Source organism: Vitis vinifera, chromosome 2 (genome assembly GCF_030704535.1).
Source record: "Vitis vinifera cultivar Pinot Noir 40024 chromosome 2, ASM3070453v1".
NCBI classification, from domain to species: Eukaryota; Viridiplantae; Streptophyta; class Magnoliopsida; order Vitales; family Vitaceae; genus Vitis; species Vitis vinifera.
Window position 1 is genome coordinate 3,567,088 of NC_081806.1, and position 22,963 is coordinate 3,590,050.

The window sequence follows — 22,963 nt, forward strand, 5'->3', positions numbered from 1 at the left end:
TTAATACAGGTATGTCTGTTGCCGCGCTTTTCACTGTTGGTCACTGAGTCATGCGCACGTCAACCTCAAGAGGCAGTTTTTTAGAAGTGGGTTAAGACGATAACGGAATGGATAAACGTTCCTTTTTTTTTCCAAAAAAAAAAGATTTTTCATTTTAATTTTTAACAATTATTTTCTCTTTTATTATGAAATTAATATTTTAATTAAAATAATTATATACAAGGAAAAGAAATGTTCTTTAAAAGATATCATAATCATATCAATTCTTTTTCCTAAAATAATATGCTATTTAATGCTATTTAAAGTATTTAGAACTCAATTAAGGAATATTAAAAATCAATTCAAAAGATCCAATTTTTATATTGATATTTAAAAAATCAATAATTATTTTTCTATAAGGTTAAAAAATAAAATTTTATGACAAAATCACTATTTTATTTTTATTTTTTATTTTTTATTCATTCAATTTTAAAAAAAAAACATAATATTTTTTTCTTTTTTTATAATTTACCTTTTCTATTAAAAATAAAAAATATATATAAAATGTAATAACTCTTACATAAAAATATGAATTTTTCTTAAATTCTTAATAATTATTTTTAAAATTTAACACAAAAATTATAATTATTTATTTAAAATTGAAGGTTAAAATTGCCAGTAATTTCTTCAAATTGGAAAATATATTAAAGTCAACAAATCTAATAATTTTAAAACATGTGGATAAGCTTGAAAAGGGGCTGAAATTTTGAAAGACTCATACAAGTGATAAGGATGATAGTTTTGGACAAAAACAAAAGTACAGGGATAATGATCATTTTATTTCATTCAATAATTGCCTCTTTGTGATTTCAGAGCTTTTTTTTTCTCTACCATATCATATATAATACCTTATTTAGGACAATAATTTGATACTCAATCATACTTAACCTAAATTAAAAAATAACCATCTAAAAACGATCACATTTAATTCGATATATTTAATCTAAATCAAGTATAATCTCATTGGGAATAGTCAAATTTGATCAAGTTATATAATATATTATAAATATTATAAAGTATTAAATCGAGTTTGGGCCACATTTAGATTATTTGAACCTTGGTTTACATCCTAAATTGAAAATAATTTACGGTAAGTTCAACTCAAATATTAGAAATAATTGTCTAAGTGCGTTCAAATATTATGTTTGATTTAGTTTAAATCGGGTCAATCCTTCCGAAAATTGCACCAGTTACCTTATTTAAAAAAAAATAAAATATTGTAATATATCTTATTAATTATTATTAATACAAATATTTTTAGCATTTATTTGTGAAAATTTACCCATGTTTTCCCGAAAAATATTAGACTCCCTAAAACATAAACCAATATAATCAAGAAAATCATGATAAAGAGATTTTAAGACAATTTGTTATGAATCATTTATTGATTCATAACAAATATGAAGACAACAAAATGCGAGATGAATTTATATCATGGCCTTTTGATCTTTTGAGAAGATAAAAAATAATAAGCCATGATAATTTTCACATTCCCTTGATTTGTAGGGTAAGTTTGATTTCCAAAAAATTTGAGCAAAAACTTATTATATTTGGCTCCTATAAAATATTAAGGAAAAAAAAAGGTAAAAAAATAATTTTTTCATATTTGATTTTATTATGAAAAATACAAAAAAGTAAATTTAATGAGAAATTTATATATTTTCAAATTATTTAATGTTTAAATATCTTAAATGAGTTTTAAATAAAATATAAAATAATTTATTATTTTTTAATATATTTTTTATTTTCCTTCTTTTTTTTCTTTCTACTTTCCTAATAAAAATTTAAGAAAAGAAAAGTAGAAAAAAAATAGATTTAAAGGCAATAAAATTATTTTTACTACCTCAAACTGATTTAATTTATTTTAGTTTTTTTGTGTAAAGGTTAAATAATATGAAAATGTATAAACTATTAATTAAATTAAATTATATTTTATTTTTTATATTTTTTTTAGTAAAATCAATAATAAGAAGGGGAGAATTATGTTTTGGGGGTAGATGGGCCCCCAAATTAACAAAAGGTCCATGCAACTCTTTAAATTGAGCCTAAAACCCAATGAAAGTATGAAAATTGAGTTGAAGGATATCATCCTTCAGTATTTCCAAAAATGCCCTTTGTTGATTTTGAGAAAAAAAAATTAATATTTTTGAAAAATACTTTTATTTAATTTAATATTTTTAAAAAATACTTTTATGTAATTTAATATTTTTTAAAATACTTTTATTTAATTTAATATTTTTTAAAAATAAATTTATTTAATTTAATATTTTTTAAAAATAAATTTATTTAATTTAAAATTTTAAAAAAAATTAATTTAATATTTTTTTTAAATACTTTAATTTAATTTAATATTTTTGAAAAAAAAATTATTTAATTTAATATTTTTGAAAAAAAATTATTTAATTTAATATTTTTGAAAACTACTTTTATTTAATTTAGTATTTTTGAAAAAAAAAATTATTGAAAAAAATTATTTAACTTAATTTTATAAAATATTTTATATGTGTTCTTAAAGGGTATATTTGTCTGTTACTATTTCATATCCTTCAACTCAATTTAAGGAGTTATATGGACCTTTTATTAATTTGGGGGCCCATCTACCCCCAAAAGATAATTCTCCCAATAAGGAATTTTTTTTCTTTGTATTTTCCTAAAACATAGTGGGTATTTAATAAAACTTAATAATTTAAATTGACATTAACTTAAATTGTTCTTAAGTTGTTAACTTAAAACTTTTATTTATTTTTTTACTTTTAAGCATTAAGGTTATTTGGTAAAATTAATTTAAAATTTATTTTAAGTTATTAAATTGACAAATTTATCTTTATTAATTGTAACTAATGTTTATTATTAAAAAATTTAACTAATATTTATTTTTATAAAAATGAGTCAAGAATAAGGAGTCTTGGTTATTAAATATATTATCATTAAATGTGAACAAATAACAAAAATGGAATTAAAAATAAATTAACTATTTTGACTTAATATTTAAAGTCATTTTTAATTTTAAGTTGTGATATTAAATTATTTTACTAAACATTAGTAAATTTACTTAATAACTTAAATTTAGTAAGTCATTTTAAGTTATTAAGTTGATTTACTAGAAACAAATTCAAGAGTATCAATCATTTTTCATCTTTTTTTTTTTATATCTAATTAATCAAAATTACTTTATAAGATTATAGAAGAATATTTTTAAATAGAAAACATTTATAGATTTAAAAAAGAAAATTGAAGCCTACTTATTAAAATTACTTTATATGATTACACTAAATATTTCGATATATGACACATTTATTGCATTAAGTTTTTTTTGAATAAAATTGATAATGAGATTTTGAAAAAAATAAATAAATTTGCATATTCAAGAGCATGTTTGACAATGTTTTAGGAAGTGTTTCTACCCTTTCTCCTAAAAACATTGTAAAACAGACTCTTAAGAATTATTCTTCGGAATTTCAAAAATCCCTTTATTTAGTTATCATCATAAACCTTAGCCAATATCACATTTTCACCAAATCTGGCAATGATCTTCCTGATCTGCAAATGGTGGAGGAAGATTTTCTAAAGATAACTGAGAATCATCCAAGAAAAGGAATTTGGAATTTGAGTGCACGTCTGCAACTCCTCAGGCATCTTACTTTCCGTAGCAAATTGGAAGAGAAAAATTGACCACTTCCAAGTTGGACTGACGTGCCATTATGCCTGACGATTAGTTTGGTGTTCAAGCAAACCTGCACCAATAGCTGCTGCTGCGTTCATAACTGTTACCATCTCAACCTTTCAATTAGCTTAAAAGAATATTGAAAGCTTCATAGCAGAGAATAAAAAGAGATCATACAAGTTCAAAATGAACCTAATTGCCCTTTATTAGCATTTGTACAGAAAATGATCAGGGATTATTTGAACGAAGCTCGAAAACTAACTGACTAAATCCTAAACGAGCCCCTGTTTACCAAAGGGGAGGCAACCCCTTTTGATGTAGAGGCCATTACATTTCTCCAAACCTTGCCTGTTTTCAGTCCCTCCTTTTTTTTTCTTTTTTTTTTTGAGAAATTTAATTGCTGTCTTCTAATGAAAAATAAGAGATGAAGATGAAAAGGTTCATATAACCAGTGAAGAACACTGAGACCTTTGTATTTAAATCCAGCAGAGACACAGGACTTGCCTCCAACCAGCAATGAAAGGGAAAAATTAAAATGTCTTTACTTTCCATCAGAGTTGGCACTGGTTCCCACCAGTAGTTCCACTGTTGGAACTGTGAAATCTCACTTTGTACATGTGAACGGCTCTTCTCCATTATCATCTAATTCATTCTGATCAGTTCTCTTCTTCAAGATGGTCAATGACCATGGCATCAGAATGCTGATTTTATAATCTGCAAAACAAGGAGGGTAAGAGAGAAGAATGGATAAATTTTGAAAAGATCACACAGCTCAAGAATGGGGGAAAAGCAAAGTTCAATTCATGCATTCAAGCATACATAGATATCAAGAACTATAAGAACTTCCATTCAGAGAGCAAATGAAAATTCAATCATGCCAAAAGGTAATTCAGTCAGCTCCATTTCAAAAGATAAACCCCTAATTTCATCCTATTATGATTTCCATAGGCTTTTATTGCTTAGAAAAACAATTATCATGCATAACAACCGATTGAACAGACCTGACTAACCCATTGATTCTCCATATTGTAGGCAACTATGAATTGAAACTGCTCTTCTATTCTCAAGTATATGTACAACAGTAAAATTTTCTTGCCAAATATTTTTCTTTTCTCAAAGGGTAAAAAATGATTTACAGAAGAACACTCTACTTCGCATGTAGGTTCAGCATCCAGATGGGATCCATCAATACGTGAGTTCATTTCACAGTAGTTACTGATAAATGCATTTATGCTTTCATTTGAATGCAAAGAAAAATGGAAAAGAGACTAATAGTAAAAAGGTTTGGTTCCCAAAAAGTATTAATGAAAAGAAAAAATGTTAAAGAAAATGAATTTCTAATGTTTGGTTTATCATGGAAAACATGAAATAAAATTAAATATAATTAAAATTAGTTAAAAACTTATTCATTTTCAAATTATTTAATATTATATAAAAATGAAAAATAAGTAAGATAAATTTGAAGAAGTATGTAAAAGCAAAAGAGTGTGAGCGGCAGTGATGTCCAAGTTTTTTCTTCTTCTTCAGTATTCAGAAATCAAACCGAGCAAAGGGAAAGAATAAAAAAGGATTGAATTATATTTACCAAAATCACCTTAAGGTATCAAGACTCTGTTGGCACTAAAATTAACATCTGGAGTTGCAGTCGAAGAAACTGAGGTGCCACATTTAACTCTGGATGGATCCCATTCCATATCAAACGCATATTCCAAGCATCTTCCCAGAGTCTTCACAGAAACTGGAGCTTCGGGTTTACAGAGGGAAGCAACCAAACCCTGCTTTGCATTTGGAAAAGCTTTGCTGCTGTTGATATCTTCACCATTCTGAGTACATGGGACTGTTTGTGCAGGTGTGGAGCAATCAGAAAAGTTGTTGCTAGATTTTCGGGAAGTTCGCTTTCTTATAATAGAGGGAGTATTTCTGAAACTCATTGCTGAGCTCCTTAATATAGATTCTGGACTCCTGCTGTTAATAGAGACACTCTGTGCAACTTTGGGAGTGGTAAAACCACACGATGGACTGCTTGAATACCTAGTATGGTTGTCTGTACTTGGAAAACAATCGTTCTTTGAAGCAACCAACAAGTCCTTCGAATGTATTGGCTCATAACAAAACCAACTATTCTTTATATGCTCTGACTGTAAAGGTGTTGAATTAAGTTTGCTTTTCTTGCCAACTTGGGTATCATCATCACCAAATCGAAATGCTGAGAGGCTAGAAAGGGAATCGCCTGTTTCACTACTAAATCTCAAATCTGTAACACTCAAATCATAAGTCCAAGGCCTTTTAGGAGATTCCAGTCTTCGCTTAGAAGTGAGAGAAGCAACAGCCTCAGGAGCATTACAAGGATTACAGTTTTTTTTAACAGAACCAGGAAGACCCAAGGGAATAGACAAAGGTTCACACATATTTGCATGATTGTCATTGTCTGTGCATGGTTCACCAATAACAGCAGTACCAGTGGCATCTTTACCATCAAACTGAAATCCATTTGGCAGATTTAAATCCCCTCCTGAAGGGATAACAGATTTTGGTTCTAAACAATTCTCTCCTCCATAAGCATTTCCAAGAACCAAATCAGTCAAACAAGTCCCAACAGCATACTCTGACCCGTCTTTCTGATGAAGAGAGACTATTTCACCGTGATTCTGCTTGACAGCTGTGCCCTTCGTGCTGTTTGAATTTGTTTCACAATTTTGGGAATCAGGAACGATAGCTCCATGTTTATCCAAGGTGGAACGGGCAACTAATTTGGTCTCCGATTTCTTCTTTATTGAGCAATTCCAATGATTTTTTATTGCATTGTCATTCCTGCCATTTTCAAAAAGATATGAAAAGATAATACCACATCCAGGAGTAATTCATTTGTTCTATCTAGTGAGAACATGCATTAAATTATTTTTTTTTAAGAATGAAAGAATCATATTCAAAACAAAAATCAGGTACTTCCACCCAGAAATTGCATTTTTTGAGGGGGGAAAAAGCCCTAGCCAAAAGGATTTGATTGAAAAAAAGAATGCAACCATGATCTGATTTAGATTCAAAAATACCTACAAAAGAACCATTTAGCCTTTAAGTTGATAAAGACAACTTCATATTACCCTGTAGAGCTTTGTAGATCCAAAGTACAGTATCTCTCTCCTAATGCATGGTTTTAAATCAAACAGAAGAATCTCTCCCCTAATGAATTTCACTTTTAGATCAAAATAGAGCAGAATGGTTTTTTCTTTTTTCCTTTTGCCTCAAATATCCAAAATGTAAATAGAAGTCAAAGTAATTTTGAGTTCTCTAAAATGCATTTTTTTGGGGTTACTTTTTATTTGTCAAAGACATTTGAATATTTCCCTCTTTTATTGCAGGGATAATGTGATAAAGATCTTTCTATATATCATTAATGATTCAGTTCAAACCTTCCAGGCAGGAACCTTGCTATTTCTGCCCACTTGTTCCCATAAAGTTGATGATAGTACGTAAGAATTGCCTCCTCTTCTTTGGTCCATGCATCTTTCTTTATAGCTGGGTCTAAATGGTTGTGCCACCTGAAAAATCGATTTGTGACTTCAGAATTTTGGAATTAATGTACTCTATGTACTCTATATAAGAACAAATACATTGATGGGGCACAACAATATGCTGAAAATGTTAGAATGTATGGATCTTGAAGCACATTCATCTGCTTAGAACCAATTAAATTATTTGCTTGTGACTTAGGTGATACTTTTGCACACTAATTAAGACAACTGGACGGCTTTGGTAATATATAATCATTATACATATGCAATAGAGAATACCATCAGCATAAATCACCAACATAGATCTCCAAGCAGATGATATACAAAACCAAAAGGTCAATAGTGAAAAGGGTATTCCTTCCTAGCTGTTGTAATGCATTTACATGATAAAGAGTTCCCAAAATTGGAGCAAGCAAAAACATAAGAAACTACAAAAACAATCACACTTCTTAAAGCATGTCAAAATACCCTTAATGAGAACTCAGGAAGGTCTCAGAAGTCGACATTGTTAATAACAAGAAAGAAGAATGTACATAGAATGCCATAACGTTGGTGCCTTAACTAGATTTTACATACCTTTCTCGGCATTGCTTGCCTATGCGGCCTGGTAAGGCCTTTGCAATCATAGACCATCTCTTACAACCATACTTTTTAACTGACTCAACAATGCAGTCATCCTCCTGAAAGTAAACAAGCCACAATCACATTTAATGGTATCATAATCTTCGAGAACACAACAAGCAGTAAGGTTTGTTTTTACCTCCTTCGTCCAAGGTCCTTTGACAAGTTCAGGATTTAGAACCTTCTGCCAGCGATGCAAGCACTGGATATCTGTCCGTCCATGAAGATACTCAGCTGTATAAATTCAAAAGAAATCAAATCAACAACACTGAGAAAGGCAATGAGTAGTATGGCATTTTTACCCAATTTCTTGGTATGTTTTATCCAATTATTACACAAACTGGTGGAACAATAAAAAAAAATTAATCAAACATTCTACTGCAATAGAAAATGCCATGCTCACCTATTTTCTTCCAATTTCTTCCATTGAAGTTTTTCACAACAGTAGTTAAAAGATTGTCCTGTCCATCATTTAAGGAAAACCAAAAAGTAAGTTATGATGTGCTTACTGAGGTTAGAAAGCTTCAGCGGTGCAAATTCAAGATAACAAGAAAGAAAACAATTAAATCTAGAAAAGATGTAGGCAGTAATTTCTCAATTTCGAACTTATTGTATTCTTCCATTTTTGTTTTTCTTCTTATTTCCTACACTCTGAATACTCTAAAAATGAAAATTTATTTCAAGAAACTTTATGAGAAACAGTAAGCTGGCCAATTTGAATCTGCTGCTCATCTACTTCCCCACTTATGCAAACTATATAAGCTGACCAAAGCAGAAACTTCAGTGACTAACCTCTTCCTCTGTCCATCCTCCCTTTGTTGATCGTCTGGTCGGACCAGTTATCCTCCTACAGAAAATAGCCCATATCACAGTTATCACAGTTCTATGCAGGAAAAAGAAAGTTGCCCACCAAAGAAAAGAATCTTTTGTAAGCCATATCAAGCAGCAATCAGGGGAGGGAAATCATCAAAGATTGGTTGACAGTGCAAAAAACGCCATCATCTATACCAATAAGGGTGACTTGAAACAACTTAAATGTGCTACTGAAGAAGAAGACCAGAAGAAAAGACTGAAATAAGACATGAATATGGCCTATAGTTTTAAACATGCCTATGTTTTTTAGAAAGGGAATGAGCCCAAATTTTCATATTTTGATAAGTGGGCTCTCCTGATTTGAACTGTAGCTGAGCTTAAATAAGCAAGGTTAGTTAACTTTAGGTTTTATTTTATTTTTTCCAGTACACTTTGGAAGAAAATTTAACCACCGCACACAATGAAGTCGTAATGACTTAACCAAACATAACAAATATTAAAACCAGTAAGATCACCCCCTCACGTGGTTGGGTTTTCAATTTCCCAAACATCCCCTACAGGTATTCATTGAGCTTAATCAAGTAAAATGAAGTTAATCCAAAAGCGATAACTACCTGAATCAATATTCTGATACTCCAGAACATTCTATTACAAATTTAATGTATATCTTCACATAACCAGTGAGCCTGGATGAGGTTTATACTGAATAGCCAACGGCAAATTTATCATCTACTAACACAGGCCCTTTAAAATTTTAACTTATCAATCAAAAAGCTTAACCGATAAACTGTAACTTAAATTGGGAATCAAGGCAGATCAAAATGCTATAAACTAGGTTAGTTAACTTTTGGTTTTATTTTGTTTTTCCAGTACAGTTTAGGAAGAAAATTTAACCACTGCATGCAATGAAGTTGTGATGACGTAACCAAACATAACAAATCTTAGAACTGGTAAGATTACCACCCACGAGGCTGGGTTTCAATTTCCCAAACAGCCCCTACAGGTATTCATTGGGCTGGATCAAGTACAATGAAGTTAGCAAAAAGTGGATAACTACCTGAATCAATATTCTGATACTCCAGAACATTCTATTATAAATTTGATATGAAATCTAAATAAATATCTTCACATAGCCACCCTGGATGAGTGAGGTTTATACTAAATAGCCAACAGCAAATTTATCATCTACAAACACAGGCCCTTTAAAATTTTAATTATCAATCAAAAAGCTTAAACATTTTCAATAAGGCCTGATAGACTGTAACTTAAATTGGGAATCAAGGCAGATCAAAATGCTATAAATTAGGTTAGTTAACTTTTGGTTTTATTTTGTTTTTCCTGTACACTTTAGTAAGAAAATTCAACCACTGCATGCAATGAAGTTGTGATGACGTAACCAAACATAACGAATCTTAAAAACGGTAAGATTACACCCACGTGGCTGGCTTTTCAATTTCCCAAACAGCCCCTACAGGTATTCATTGAGCTGAATCAAGTACAACGAAGTTAAGCGAACGGAAATAACTACCTGTATCAATATTCTGATACTCCAGAACATTCTATTATAAATTTGATATCAAAACTAAATGCATATCTTTACATAGCCACTTCAGAGCCAGGATGAGTGAGGTTTATACTAAATAGCCAATAACAAATTTATCATCTACAAACATAAGCCTTTTAAAATTTTAAATTATCAATCAAAAAGCTTAAACATTTTCAATAAGGCCTGACAGACTGTAAGTTAAACTGCGATCCAAGGCAGATCAAAATGCTATAAACTAGGTTAGTTAACTTTCAGTTTTATTTTATTTTTTCCAGTATACTTTAGGAAGAAAACTTAACAACTGCATGAAATATAGTTGTAATAACGTAACCAAACATAACAAATCCTAAAACCGGTAAGATTACCACCCCTGGCTAGTTTTCAATTTCCCAAACAGGCCCTCCAGGTATTCGTTGAGCTGAATCAAGTACAGAGAAGTTGAAGTACAAAGTGATAACTGCTCGAATCAATATTCTGATACTCCAGAACATCCTATTATAAATTTGATATGGAATATAGATGTATCTTCACATAGCCAGTTCAGAGCCCGGATCAGTGAGGTTTATACTAAATAGCTAACAGAAAATTTTAACATCTACAAACACAAGCCCTTTAAAATTTTAAATTATCAATCAAGAAGCTTAAACATTTTCACTAAGGCCTGACAGACAGAAACTTAAATTGTGAACCCAGGCAGATCAAAATGGTATAAACCAGCAATTTATCACATCAAACAGAACTAAGAGAACACAGAAACCTCTATATTATAACAATTGACAATACAAGAAAGCAAATATGATCAAGATGGCATACTTCTGAGCAGAGGCCGATCTCAGAGCAGCGGTATCAGAACTGCTCTCAGAAACCGAAGAATTGGAAACGAACTCAGCTTCCTTATTCAAATCCACATTACAGTCCTCCTCCTTAACTCCCGACATGATCGCGATCACCACCTCTCCTCCGAATCAGTCCTGCAAAAATAAAAAAACGGAGCAGAAGTCAGAACAAACGAAACCAAGTCAAATCCCAAAATCACTCACGAAATCCATCCCAATTTCAATACCCGTTAGAAAACTTCAAGCCTTCCTTCGTTTCCCGCAGTTTCTGAGCACCCAAACACCACTTAACGAAAGCAGTTTCTAGGGCTTATCTCAATGAATTGTCAAGCCTATGTAACCGCCAAAGAAATGAGTAGCGACAAGTGTTTGGTATTCATAAGAAAGTGAAACTGAACAGAGAAAAAAACTTTGTCTTTCTTTTTTTGGATTAAAGAATTAGGGTTTGAAGAGGTGTAGAGACATTCGGATCGACACGAAGTAGCGGGAAAGTGAGGAGAGAGAGAGAAAGAGAAACTGGCTTGTTGCGTTTTGATTTAAACGGCTCACACACAAAAGCTTTCTTTGGAAGCAATGAGAAGAGAAGAGACGGTCACGGTCGTCTTTTTACGCCGTTTATTATACCGTTACAATTTCTTTCTTTTCCGGCGAAGTTTGTTTTTTCTGCCCGCTGCCTTATAATAAACTTCAGTGCCATTTATTTTTAGAGTTGAATTTTAATAATTTTAATTTAACCTTTATGTGTAAATATAAATAATATTTATATTCAAATTTGAATCAAATTATTCCAATAAATAAATAAATAAGAAAAATTGTGTTTTGATTCACTAATATGAAAATATATATAAAAAAAAAACCTCAAAATTTTAAAATTAATATCATTTTCATATATTTAAAAATAATTTAAAATATATGCATTTTTTAACGAATCATCTAATTATTCTCCGGAAACATCTATTTGACTTGTCATATCATCAACATCATTTAACAATTACACTCTTTCACATGTATTTCTCTTCCTTTTAAATATTTATTCACTCTCCAAGTAAGTAGTTTTTTTTTTTTTTTTCTTATCTTCATCAACAAGCATTCCATAGGAAAAATGGCATCGGCGTAATGAAAAAAAAAATATTTAAAGAGACCGTGGAAAAAACCATAAGTCTTATTTTCAACAAAACTCAAACCCATTTACAATAAGTTTCCCTACTTTTAATATTCACACTCTTCAGTGGGCTGTTTGTTTCTAGATAAAAAAATAATCTCAAATAATAATAATAATAATAAATGAAAAATATATACGAGTCTAGTTGTCAATTGATATTGATGACATGACAAGTCAAATGAACATTTTGGAGAATAATTGAATGACTTATGTATGTATTTCAAATTATTTTTAAATAAATGAAGATTATATTGATTTAAAAATTTTGAGGTTTTTTTCTATATATTTTCATATCAGTGAATTAAAACCAACTTTTCCCAAATAAATACCATCAATGTTGTAACACCTTCTATTTTTTAAGTTTATTTTTAAATAAAAATAATATTTTAAAAAAATCATGTGTAATTTTACTATGTAAAAATTTTAAAATAAAATATGTTCAAATGTATACCTTTTTAATTATTGAATTTCATATTAAGGAAATCAAATAAAAAAATAAGCTTAAAATAGTAAATAAAAATAATTTATATTTTTAAATTTTTTGTTTTCTATTCCTTTTTAATTTTTCTTTTTATGTTTCCAAAAGCTTGTTTAGCTATTTAATTTAAAAATGTCTTTTTTTTTAAAAAAAAAAAACATAAACCTATTTTTATTTTTTTTTCAACATTGTTCTACCATTATTCTTTGGAAATAATTTTTAAAAATAAAGTGAAATAGAAAATATTTTTTTCACCTATTTTTAAAATGAAAAAGGAAAACATGAGTTAATTTATAAACAAGTTTTAGAAAATATGACCAATGAATCCTAAATTTCTTAGAAATCAAACATAACATTAACGTAAGAAATCAAACATAACATTAACGTAATTTTGCTTTTTGAGTGTTAGTAAGGATTTAACAGTGTAAGATAAGTCACGGATTTGAAAAAGGAAATAAATTTTCAAAATGTCGTTTGTAAATTATTAACAATAAAAGAGAAAATTAAAATAAAAACATAAAAAAGAAAGGAACAAGGACGTGAATTTATTGACTTTTTGGGGTGACTAAAGTTTAATGAGAAAATGAAAAGGGCAAAAAGGCAAGAGTCATTTTGGAAATATTTTAATACTAATAAAGGTATCATTTGGTTATTATGTTTCGTTTAAAGATAAAACAATGGACGACCTTCCATTATTTTTAGTCTTATTTTTTATTTTCAAAACATAGAAAACAAAAACATGTTTAACAATTGGAATATTTTTCAATATTCATGGGAAAACACATCAATATTGGACATGGGTTATCAATGAATGTGGATTTTCCATTTTAATATTTTGGAAATTAAAAAATTAATTTATTATTATTATTTCAAAATTTGCTATGTAATTTTAAAAAATATAAAAGAAAAACATTTTTCAAATGTGAAGTCCATTGATTTTTTTGTTTAGCTTATTAAGGAAAATACGAAAAATAAATAAATAAATAAAATTAAAATTTTATATATTTTAAAATTATTTAATATAGAAGAACAATAGGTGAAATGAGTTAAAAAAAAAGTGTGTAAACAATAATTTATAACTTTAAGAATATTTTTAGTTATAAAAAAAAATTGAGAAGAAAAAAAAATTAAGGAAAATAACTATCTCACACAAAAGAAAATTAAATATAATTAAAAAAATATTAAAAATTTATATATTTTTAAATTATTTAATTTTTATATAAATAAAGATATATTTAAACATAATTTATTAACTTTAAATTCATTTTTTATTTTTTTCTCTATTTTCTTTCTTTGGTACTTTTACTAAAATTTTCTAAAAACCAGAAAGAAGGTAATTTTTTTTTCCACATTTTATTCCCTGATATAATATATGAAATAAAAAAGAGAGAATTATGTTTTGGGGTAGATGGGCTCCCAAATTAACAAAAGGTTCATGTAACTCTTTAAATTAAGTCCAAGACCCAATAAAAGTATGGAAATTGAGTTGAAGGATATCATCATTCAGTATTTTCAAAAATGTCCTTTATTGATTTTGAGAAAAAAAATTAATATTTTTAAAAAATACTATTATTTAATTTAATATTTTTTATTTAATTTAATATTTAAAAAAAATATTTTTATGTAATTTAATATTTTTTAAAATACTTTTATTTAATTTAATATTTTTTAAAAATAAATTTATTTAATTTAATATTTTTTAAAAATAAATTTATTTAATTTAATATTTTTTAAAAATAAATTTATTTAATTTAATATTTTAAAAAATATTTAATTTAATATTTTTTTTAAATACTTTAATTTAATTTAATATTTTTGAAAAAAAAATTAATTTAATATTTTTGAAAAAAAAATTATTTAATTTAATATTTTTGAAAACTACTTTTATTTAATTTAGTATTTTTGAAAAAAAAATTATTGAAAAAAAAATTATTTAACTTAATTTTATAAAATATTTTATATGTGTTCTTAAAGGGTATATTTGTCCGTTACTATTTCATATCTTTCAATTCAATTTGAAGAGTTATATGGACCTTTTGTTAATTTGGGTGTCCATCTACCCCCAAAAGATAATTCTCCCGATAAAAAATAAAGGTATATGTTAAGACCTTTCTTAGGTTTCTTCTTTAGGAAGAGTCTTCACTAGTAGACGACTTTTTTTTGTAGGGATGGGCATAAGGATCCCTAATGCCTCTAAAAAATTAGGGATGGGGAGTTAATGTCTTCTGTTGAAATCCCCTTATAGAATTTCATGTTATATTGTCTTCAAAACTATGAGAGAGCATCCAATAATCAACCATAGAGGCCTTACGAACGACCCCTGTTGGAACATGCTCCCAAGAGTATGGAGTTGTACCTACCTTTTTATACAATGATGACTCTAACATAGAATAATAGCATGGTGCCCTAAAGTTGACCATCCTAAGCACCCTTAACAACAATCTCACAATAGATGTCCAATTTAGTATCCCTTAAGTTCTACAAAGAATAAGATAATTAATTAACAAATAATAATAATATGAAATAAAAAAAATTAAAAAGAGATTAGGAATTGTCATACCATCTTCACCTTCTGCAATAGGCATTAGAGGAGCACTCTATGGCACATTTGACTACCCCTCCCACTCCGTTGCTAACTAGCAAAAAACTTTAGTTCTACCATTTCTTTGTGAATTCTAGAATCCTAGAAACTAAGCACTAAGACCTATAACTAGGGCAAATATACCAAGTAGTGGTTCTATGATGCTTGACTTGATACAAAAATAATAGTTCCCCAACTCCAATTCATTATTAGGAGTCATATTCATGATAGTTATAGCCATTAGAGCAATGGCTATGTTGGGCTTAAAACAATGCAAGGGAGCTTTAATGAAAAAAGAGAAATGTTGCACTAGTAGTGCAAGTGGAAGGCTTATCCAACCCTCAAATGTTCTACTAGGACTATGCACTCCCTAGGTTTAAGGGGTTGAAGCTCTTCCTTCTAAAGAAAAACATGAAACTTCACAAAGGAATGAGTCTTGAAGCACTCAATGATGACCTCAAATCAACCATATACTTTTTACAAAGAAAAAATGAGCAATGGAGAAGAAAGACAAAATTTTAAAAAATATGAAAGAAAATCAAATAAAAGTCTTTATATAAGGCACTAGGGATGGTTGACTACTAACCCACAATGCTTGAGAACATATGGATAGCCTACACTAAAAAAACACATCATCCATCTTTTGATTTTCTTGCTCATTCATTTAATTCCCTAGAAAATTGGGGGAATATGTAAGGACGAAATGAATTTGTGACATATCCTTCCAAGAACTTGAGATAGCCTTGGTCTAGAAGAGCTAGAAACAACATAACAATCAAGGGTAGTCACTAGACCCACCATCATCATGACTCACTAAATGTCAATTGATCATTTTTAATCATTATAGTGATGATAAAAACCCCACTATGCTTCTCATGCACTTCCTAAAAAAATTATAAATAGTGAAATGGTTAAGCCATTCCTAAACCATAATAGTAACCCTTTAATGACACCATATTCAATTCAATAATGGAGTACTAAATTCATTCTCCAAAAGTCTATAAAATGATCTAAGATTGTGCATAAAAAGGTAAAAGAACAAAAAGTCACTCTCTATCTGTTTTTCCTTTGATCAAACTCATGGTTGACTTGATCATTAGTAGAAGGATCGGTCTAGCAAAGAGTGTAACAAGGTTCTCCACATAAATACAAAATGAAATCAAGATTTCATGATAGCCTAAAATCTTTTATTATTTTATATTTCTCAACCAACTTAATCTATTGGTAATAGTGATAGTTCGAATCCATTGAATAGTCCATCGTTAAAAAAAATTTATTGGTGACGAAAAATTTCTATCGATAGACTTTTTGCCAACACATCTTTCTCCGACTACCATGCATCAAGATTATCCGTTGATAAATGTTTATTCTGATAGTGTTTATCAATTGGGAAAAGTAAATTTTTTTTAGTGCCTCTTTCCCTTAAATCATAGCCCACACACTAGTTTCTTTCGTTTTATTTCCCTTACCTCATTCCCCTTCCATATTTCTTCTTCCATCACTTTTTCAATTTTGAAAAAAAAAAGAACAAAAATATAAGAATAAAAAAGAGATGGAGTCACAATTACGCAATCATAACACCACCATGCACTATTGTAACCATTGTAATGCCATGGCAACAATAGCACCGTGATCATTTTTCTATTTTTTTTTTTTCATCCGGGTGAAGAAAGACCAAAAGGAGAATGGGAAAAAGTTAAGGTTAGAGGTATGATTAGGTGTAGGGTTCAATGGATATAGATATTCTTAAAGGCAAAAGTGTTTTAAGCATTTAACATTTTTTTTTAAATAAAATAAAATAAAAATAATAAAAGTAATAAGAGTGTGTTTGATAGTAATTTTGGGAAATATTTCTAATTTTTCTAGTACTTAAAACATAAAAAATTTTAAGTCTTACAAAAATTAAAAACACTTTTTAAAATTATTACCAAATGCATTTTAAAAAGAAGATGAAAATGTTAGGTAGCGATTCAATATCTATAGAACTTATAATTCGAGAATATCATATGAAATCTAAATTGTTAGATAAAAGTATAAACAAATGAAACCAAAATTATAAAAAAAAAATAAAAAATCAAATTGTAAATGTGATCTGTATTAATTGTTCACACTATGGGTAACATCAATCAGTAGTCAATATTTAGAATCCCATAAACAAGGCTATTCATTGTGAATGATTTAGAACTTAAGGGAGTGTTTGGTGCTCGGGAATAGAGAGTGGGAATAGACATCTCATTCCTTTTCTCCCTTATTCCTATGTTTGGATAAATGTTAAGAAGGCGGAAATGAAATAAAAATTTGTTCCGACAGAAATCAAATCCAACTTATGAGTCAGATTTGCATTCATTAAAAGTAGGTGGTATTCTGATTCATTAAACCTATTTGATAATATAAAATAACCTAAATTACTATTTTACCCTCTTATCTTGTTCTTCAAACCCGATGTTTATCTTCTTTGTAAAGGTAGAGATTCATTCATCATCCACTTCTTATCTTCTTTGCAAAGCTAGAGACCCACTCATCATTCAATTCTCTACAACAAGTGATTCTTCCAAATTGAATCAATTAAACCTTCCACGATATTTAAAAAAAAAAAATCAATTTCTAATTTATAGAGTTTTGGATGTTCATTTTGATTGTTGGATCTAGGTTCTGAAAACTCCCTTCTACATCTTCGATCAGGTTTACCTTATTTTCTCTTTCTTCTTCTACTTCTTTATATGTGTTTCTTCTTCTCTATAAATCTATTAATTTTTTTTATTAATTTATGTTTGGAATCTAAATTTGAATTATTTAAAATTTTGATAAAAGAACGAATATTTAAAATTTTTTAAGGTTATGGATTTTATCGGATATGATACTTGTTGAAAATTAGAATAAATTTGAATTCTTTTATTTCCTTTTTTGAAAATAGAAAAAACATTTGCTAGCTTTGAGAATTTAAATATTATAATAAATAATTTTTTTTGAAAAATATAATTTTATAACTACTTAAGCATGACAAATTATTCAAATTTTTAATAAAAATAATAATTGAATATTTGTGCATTAGGGTTATACGATTTTTTATGGTTAATTTTTTATTTATTGAGTATATATATATTTTTTAGTCTTATTATTTAATAACAAAAAACCTCTCAAAATTTATTTTTTTAAAATAAAAGTAAAAATAAAAAAATATTTTAAATTATATGTAAGGATATTATTGTAAATTTATTTCTTTTTCATTTCCATTCCTATTATTATCAAACATTGGAATGGAAACAAATAATCATTCCAATCTTGCATTCCTAAGTTCATCCAAATGCTAGAAATGGAATCATCAAATTCATTCCATTCTATTTAAAAATAGGAAAGGAAACAAAATATTATTTTCATTCCCTATTCCGATGTACCAAACAATTAAAGGGAAATAATCAATGTCATAAATAAATGACTAATCATGTTCGTCTATGTAAATAGATGAAAAAGAAAAATACACATTAGGTGAATTATGGAAATATTAAGAAAAATGAAAAAGAAAAAGTAAGCAATAACTTAAAATCACTTGCTTAGTTTAGGATTTGCCATGACAAATAAGTTATTAATTACTCAAACTCGACATGATTTTTGCTGATTTTGGTTAAATAAAATTGTTTTTGGGTTTAATTCATGTCGATCTATGTGTAAAACATCAATTTGACTTGAATTTATACGTCAAGATTCATTATATTAACTCAATAATTATTTGCATTACATTTGGATTGACTTATTTAACCAAGTACCTAAGTTTTGAAATGATACAAATGTGATCTATCAACACAAATTGTCGTTCTTAATGTTTGGTTTAGTAAAGTACAAAATAAAGAAGAAAAAAAATTAATAAAAATGATTTTTCTCATATTTGGTTTATTATTAAAAATATGAAGCAAAATTAAATATAATTAAAATTAAATAAAATTTTATGTATTTTCAAATTATTTAATCTTTATATTGATTAAGAAAAATAAGTAATATGAGGATGAAAGAACACATAAAAATAATTTATTAACTTTAAATTTATTTTTTAGTTTTTTCACTTTTTATTTTATTTTAGTTTTTCTTTCCCTCTTCTTTGGCTTTTATTTTTACTCAAAGTTTTTGAAACCACATATAACCTTAATATTTAAATATGCAAAGAAAAATAAGAAATATTAGCTTGAAAAAGTGTGTAAAAATAATTTATTGATTTTAAGATTGTGTTTGATTCTTACCAAGTACTAAAAAAATAAAAATAAAAATGTTACACTAAATGATTTTTTTAGCTATATTTTGTTCTCAAAAATCATGGAGGAAAGAAAAAAACTTAAGGAATTGTTTTTTTTTTTTTCATGTTTGGTTTCACTGTGAAATATATGAGAGAAAATCAAATGTAATTAAAATTAATTTGAAATTCTTGTATTTTAAACTTAATTAATATGTATATAATGAAAAAAAATAAGTGAAATGAATTCAAAGAGCATATAAAAATAATTTATTGAATTTAAATATATTTTTTATTTTCATTTATTTTTTCCTTCTATTTACTTTTCCTCTATATTTTTTTCCCATTGTATTTTCCCTCAAATTTTATAAGAATTAAACATAGTCTTCATGTTTGATTTAACAAAAAAAATACAAAGAAAATTGAAATGAGTAAAACTTATTTATTTTCAAATTATTAAATCTTTATATAGAAAAGGAAGCAAAAAAGGTCGAATGAGTTTATAAAAAGATGCAAAAATAATTTGTTAACTTTAAACCTATTTTTTATTTTTCATCACTTTTCCTTTCCTTCTACATTCAATTTTTTCTTTCAAAATTTTCACCAACCAACCTTTGGTTAATGAAAAATACTAGGAAATGGGAAATAAAAAAGTTGGAAAGAATTTGTCATTTGATTTACAATGAAAAATATAAAGAGAAATAAAAAATAATAAAAATTATTTAGATACTTTTATATTTTAAAATTATTTATTCTTGAAAGGGGAAAAAAATTATGCCATGTTACATTGTAGGAAATTGATAAGGAAAGAAAAAAAAAATACTAAAAATGATTTTTCTTATATTTTTGTTTTTTATTTATTCTTAATTTTCCTTTCTATTTTGTTTTTTTCCAAACCTAAATATTATTTTATTTTGTAGTTCTTTTAAACTTTTGTGTATATTTTAAATTTTTATAAAATTATTATAATTTTAATAAAATATTAATTATATATTTATATCATCATCGACAACATCCAATCACCAACCTATCGATGGAGACCCATGGGGCAATAATTTATTGGTAAACAAAATCCGGTTGTGAAAACATTGATCTTGTCCCATTTTTCAATTAAAGAAAAAAAAAAAAGAAGATAAAAAAGGGCAAAAGTTCTATTAGCCTTCTAAAGCCCAATTACCGACCCAATAAAGTTCCGGAGAAATTGTATCCTGGGCTCGTGGGCCAAGCCCATTATTCTTCCACTCGAAAACGACATTGCATAGAGTTTGTTCCCCATAGGATGTGGAAAAACCATACGAAAAATAGTTTTAATGCTACAAAAATTTATTTGCCTGTCATTGAATGATTTAAATAAACTATTTTTTTTTTCAAATTTATTCTTATAAACAAGTTTTTTTTTAAAATATTTACAGATCAAATAAAAATTAAATCACCTCTGATTTTTGAAAAGTGACATACATAATTCAATTGAGATTTTTTTTTCCTCTAGAAACAAACATCTTAGAAATATTGAACAACAAAAAAATAAAATTTTTTAAAAATTTAAAATAAAATAATTAAAATTTAAATATAAATAAAACAAAAAAAATTAAAAATTTTAAAAATAAAATATTGACTTACATTGGATTTTAGTTCTTTTTAGGTATCAATTTTTTGGACTAGTGTATTTTATGAGAAGTGAAAAACAATATTTTATTTTTTACTTTTTTACTTTCTTTTTTAGTTTTAATTTAATTTTTAATTTTTAAAATAATTTTCTAATCAATTTTATTAAAAAATATAAGAAGATGAGGTGATTTATATAATACAAAATATGAAATTATTATTAATTAAAGGATTAAAAATAATTTTATTTATTACTTGAGGATATTAAAAAAAATTCACAATAATTTATATCTTATATTATATAATAAAAAAATTATAATGTATATACTTTTATTAACTTCAAATAATAAATTAAATTTTTTATAATTGTATTTAATATTATAAAATAAAAGAATCATTTTAAAAAATAATTATCCGATATATGAAAAATTGCATGCACAAAGATAAAACGTTCTTTTTCCCGTATATTTTCGGAGTAAAATCCCACTTTTCCCGGGTTATCGCGTACGTGGAATGAAAGGATGGGAATTCTTGAATAGTTGATTAGTTCGGTCTTCATCCATGAATCCATCTAGAAACAGTGGGCTTCAAGGTGCATTCCTTAGCCCATTGGGCCTGACACGACCGCCCGTATGCCCTGTGCAGCCCCGTTAGCTGACTTGCTTGCGTCTATGGAATGACGTCAAGCACGAGGGCACAAAGATATATGACGCCATTCCTTGGAATTTAATAAAAGCTGTTTCCCACTTCTCCGCCGCCCCCACCCTATATAAACCCCTACCCATTTTCTCATAAACCACCATCACCACTACAAAGCCTGTCTTCCTCAAAATGGGCCTTTTCAAAAGCCTCTCCATTTCCTCCTTCCTTCTCGCCACCCTCTTCTTCACCTCCGCCCATGCAGCCATTTTCAATATCCAAAACCATTGCTCCTACACAGTTTGGGCAGCAGCTGTGCCGGGTGGGGGTAGGCGCCTCGACCGGGGACAGTCCTGGAGCCTGACTGTGAACCCTGGCACAACTGGAGCCCGTATTTGGGCCCGGACCGGCTGCAGCTTCGATGGGGCTGGGCGTGGGAGGTGCCAGACCGGGGACTGCGGTGGCGTCCTCCAATGCACAGCCTATGGTGCACCCCCCAACACCTTGGCTGAATTCGCACTTAACCAGTTCAACAACCTGGACTTCTTTGATATATCCTTGGTCGATGGGTTTAATGTGCCTATGGCCTTTAACCCTACCTCCAATGGGTGCACCCGTGGGATACGGTGCACGGCCGACATCGTGGGACAGTGCCCCAGTCCGCTCCAAACTCAGGGTGGCTGCAATAACCCATGCACCGTTTTCAAGACCAATGAGTACTGTTGCAATTCCGGGAGCTGTGGCCCGACAGATTACTCAAGGTATTTCAAGACTAGGTGCCCTGATGCTTACAGCTACCCTAAGGATGATCAAACCAGCACCTTTACATGCCCTGGTGGTACCAACTATGAAGTTATCTTCTGCCCATAAAGCCTCTATTAACTATAGTATGCATGTATTCGCCAGTCTAAACTACTAGGGTGCTTTTGAGTCCATGTTGAGATGCAAAAGTCTAAGGAATAAATTTGAGCACATGTATGTGTACTGAATGTGCTCATGCAACAACTTTTCTACGCTAGTAGAATAAATGGATGTTTTTATGAATCTTTGGGACTTTATGCATTTCATTAAGAAAGTATTTTATCGTTATTATAGGAAATATTTTTAGTCTTTTTAATATTTAAAAAATAAAAAATTTTAAATATTAAAAAAAGTAGCAACACTTCCTAAAATTATTAGGAAATCATTACCAATGGTTAATTTAGAGTCTTTAGACCACTGGAATGGAGGTTTCAAGGAAGAAAA

General features: G+C 28.4%; 2 protein-coding genes across 4 annotated transcripts; one reads left to right on the forward strand and one right to left on the reverse strand.

The window, feature by feature from the left end:
- Nucleotides 1–3,879: 3,879 nt before the first annotated feature.
- Nucleotides 3,880–11,620, reverse strand: LOC100263258 (uncharacterized). 3 transcript variants are annotated; one of them, XM_010662907.3, is made up of 9 exons: nucleotides 11,259–11,618; nucleotides 11,009–11,166; nucleotides 8,629–8,683; nucleotides 8,240–8,297; nucleotides 7,976–8,070; nucleotides 7,792–7,895; nucleotides 7,114–7,242; nucleotides 5,289–6,514; nucleotides 3,880–4,417 (listed from the first exon to the last, which is right to left on the reverse strand). In XM_010662907.3, exons 2-8 carry the CDS (start codon nucleotides 11,131–11,133, stop codon nucleotides 5,299–5,301), a joined length of 1,782 nt encoding a protein of 593 aa, XP_010661209.1. In that variant the 5' UTR covers nucleotides 11,134–11,166; nucleotides 11,259–11,618; the 3' UTR covers nucleotides 3,880–4,417; nucleotides 5,289–5,298. The 3 variants fall into 3 exon arrangements, with proteins under 3 accessions (XP_010661209.1, XP_010661205.1, XP_059599147.1); XM_010662903.3 differs by having other exon boundaries at nucleotides 5,298–6,514; nucleotides 11,259–11,614; XM_059743164.1 differs by lacking the exon at nucleotides 3,880–4,417 and having other exon boundaries at nucleotides 4,743–6,514; nucleotides 11,259–11,620.
- Nucleotides 11,621–21,856: 10,236 nt separating this feature from the next.
- LOC100244461 (thaumatin-like protein) lies at nucleotides 21,857–22,762 on the forward strand. Its single transcript, XM_010662912.3, has one exon. The coding sequence runs from the start codon at nucleotides 21,911–21,913 to the stop codon at nucleotides 22,586–22,588; it is 678 nt and encodes a 225-aa protein (XP_010661214.1). The 5' UTR covers nucleotides 21,857–21,910; the 3' UTR covers nucleotides 22,589–22,762.
- Nucleotides 22,763–22,963: the final 201 nt, after the last annotated feature.

What these genes read in the sequence shown, in the direction of transcription:
- LOC100263258 (XM_010662907.3), bottom strand. Translation starts at nt 11,133, where the DNA reads ATGTCGGGAGTTAAGGAGGAGGACTGTAATGTGGATTTGAATAAGGAA. An exon ending in AAGGACCTTGGACGAAGGAG is followed by an intron (nt 7,896 to 7,975) that starts GTAAAAACAAAC and finishes GTTTACTTTCAG; the next exon opens with GAGGATGACTGCATTGTTGA. An exon ending in GCAAGGTTCCTGCCTGGAAG is followed by an intron (nt 6,515 to 7,113) that starts GTTTGAACTGAA and finishes TGAAAATGGCAG; the next exon opens with GAATGACAATGCAATAAAAA.
- LOC100244461 (XM_010662912.3), top strand. Translation starts at nt 21,911, where the DNA reads ATGGGCCTTTTCAAAAGCCTCTCCATTTCCTCCTTCCTTCTCGCCACC.